Here is a 2,434-nt window from a genome sequence, read left to right on the forward strand (position 1 = left end):
CCATGTGTCTCTGTTCCCGGCTCCAGCCCCCGTGCTCGTGCTCCCTGGCATCCACCTTCCCACTTCCCCATCTTTTCCAATAAAATATCTTGTGTTGAGTTCTGCGTTTGGGTCCGTTCTGTCCTAACCGTAACGCTTTCCCATTCTTGTTCAAACTTGCGCAAGAACTGATTTTGATCAAACTAGTGTCCCAGCGTTACTAGCTGTAATATGAATCACTGCATTACAACACGGCTGTTATGTTTCAGGTCTCTGTAAGTGGAGTTTTAAAGGTTAGTTTCTAGGACTGATGGGAACAACTATCTTTGAAATTGCTCCAGTATTGAATTCAACTTTATTTATATTATCAGATCTCAACTGGAGTTATTTTGGGACCCTTTCCAGATAGAGAAGGTCTAGACAACACAAGTCAATGCACCCAGCAAATTATAAAACCCAAATAATACAGTTTTTCTCAATTGCTTAAACACTATAACCAGGCTTTTGAACTAAAAGTTCAAAACCATAACGCCATTTTTCAAAAAGCACACCCATTTCACTAAACTATAAACACTATTCCCTGGTTTTGACACATGAGTCAGATTTGTTGAACTGTTACTGCAAAACTCTACACACAAATCCCTTAATTTCTCATTGCCTACACCATGTTGTCATTTAGAAAGCACAGCATTCAATTTTGCTCACTCAAGTCAGCACAGCTGAAGCTCAATTAGCACACAATTACCCAGGTGGAAACACTACAAGTCAAAATTGATCACACACCAATCAGAATCTTTCACCAATCTTTCAACAGATAGATAAAATGGTCAGAGTCAGTTCATTGAGTTTTGGAACAATGAATCCACAGAGAAATGATGGTCGAGGAGGGAGAGGAAGAGGAGGAGGAGGAGGAGGAGGAGGACGTGGTGAAGGAGAAGGAGAAGGACGAGGACGTGGTGAAGGAGAAGTAGAAGGAGGAGGACGAGGACGTGGTGAAGGAGGAAGGCGAGGAGGGAGAGGAGGAAGACGTGGTGAAGGACGAGGTAGAAGAGGAGGACGTGGTGAAAGACGAGGTGGAGGAGGAGTAAGGGCAAGGAGACAAGCAGTCTCGGATGAAATTGGAGCCACTTTAGTGGACCATGTTGTTGTCCATGGTATGACCATGAGGGAGGCTGGGCAACGAGTCCAGCCTAATTTGAGTCGCTTCATCAGAACCTTCAGGGAGGTGTACTTACAGTCCGACTGCTCCGTACAGTAACTTTTGAGTGCTGTACTCTGTGCTTTGACATCACATGCACTGTTGTACTATGCTTCTGTAATACTAAATAAATCCATCAAATCTACAGTAATGCGTGCTTCTATTTTTGCAGGATACAGAGACGACCATCTGGTGGTGGGAGGCCAAGGCTTTTGTCAGAGGAGCAAGAAAGGGAGCTTGTAAACATGGTTATTGCCAATAATGTAATCCTCCTGCGACAGATTCAAAGGAGAGTGATTGAGGATAATAATCATTTTCAAGGAATAAATTCCATCAGCCTTTCCACAATTGATCGCATCCTCCGAAAGCATCGGTTCCGGATGAAACAGGTGTACCGCGTCCCTTTTGAACGAAACTCTGACAGGGTAAAAGACCAACGAGGGGAATATGTTCAAGTATGACTTTTGATATTGTATGAAGTATTGTGCACCATCACAGTATAGCAGTTTATGCTGCCATTTGTGCCCTCTTGAACTGTGCTTCAGGGTAGTAATATACTCTATTGTGTTTTGATGTGTTTTGCAGAGAATCTTTGAGATTGACGGCTGGCCTGTTCCACCTGAAATTATCTTTGTGGATGAGGCTGGTTTCAACCTCACCAAAAGAAGGAGAAGGGGGAGGAATATAATCGGCCATCGGGCTATTGTAAATGTCCCTGGTCAGCGTGGAGGGAATGTCACGATGTGCGCAGCCATCAGCCAACGAGGGGTACTCCACCGCCATGCCAGTCTAGGACCCTATAATACTACTCTCCTTCTTTCATTCCTTGACGGTCTAAGAGAGCATATGTTCCAGCTGGACCACAGGGAACCAGCACAACCAGAGCACCCTCACTATGTTGTTGTTTGGGATAACGTCAGCTTCCATCGCGCTGCTCTGCTTCGTGACTGGTTTACCAATAACCCAATATTTTCCAACCTCTTTCTGCCTGCATACTCTCCATTTCTTAACCCAATAGAGGAGTTTTTTTCGGCATGGCGGTGGAAAGTGTATGACCGAGAACCTTTTATGCGTGTTCACCTCCTTCAGGCCATGGAAGAAGCCTGCCTAGACATATCAATAGATGCGTGCCAGGGGTGGATCAGGCATGCAAGAGGATTTTACCCCCGCTGCCTGGCTAGGGCCAATATAGCCTGTGATGTGGACGAGATTCTCTGGCCTGACCCAGAGCAACTGTGTAGTACTGTAATACAGTAA

The 2,434-nt window shown here is 45.1% G+C and overlaps 1 protein-coding gene and 1 long non-coding RNA gene across 2 annotated transcripts in view; both read left to right on the forward strand.

Annotated features, from left to right (window-relative positions):
• Nucleotides 1–98, forward strand: part of LOC120570199 — a 379-nt gene extending 281 nt beyond the window's left edge. Inside the window, exon 2 of the long non-coding RNA XR_005641029.1 lies at nucleotides 1–98. This exon is cut by the window's left edge and continues 127 nt beyond it. This is a non-coding gene — a long non-coding RNA (uncharacterized LOC120570199).
• A 908-nt stretch (nucleotides 99–1,006) lies between these two features.
• On the forward strand, nucleotides 1,007–2,434 carry LOC120569489. Its single transcript, XM_039817348.1, has 2 exons — nucleotides 1,007–1,602; nucleotides 1,763–2,434. The coding sequence occupies exons 1-2, from the start codon at nucleotides 1,423–1,425 to the stop codon at nucleotides 2,432–2,434; spliced, it is 852 nt and encodes a 283-aa protein (XP_039673282.1). The 5' UTR covers nucleotides 1,007–1,422.

The sequence above is a fragment of the Perca fluviatilis genome, chromosome 12 (assembly GCF_010015445.1).
Source record: "Perca fluviatilis chromosome 12, GENO_Pfluv_1.0, whole genome shotgun sequence".
Lineage (NCBI taxonomy): Eukaryota > Metazoa > Chordata > Actinopteri > Perciformes > Percidae > Perca > Perca fluviatilis.

Coding starts and splice junctions, on each gene's coding strand:
- LOC120569489 (XM_039817348.1), top strand. CDS start 1,423: ATGGTTATTGCCAATAATGTAATCCTCCTGCGACAGATTCAAAGGAGA. Junction 1,603..1,762: donor TTGAACGAAACTCTGACAGG/GTAAAAGACCAA, acceptor TGTGTTTTGCAG/AGAATCTTTGAGATTGACGG.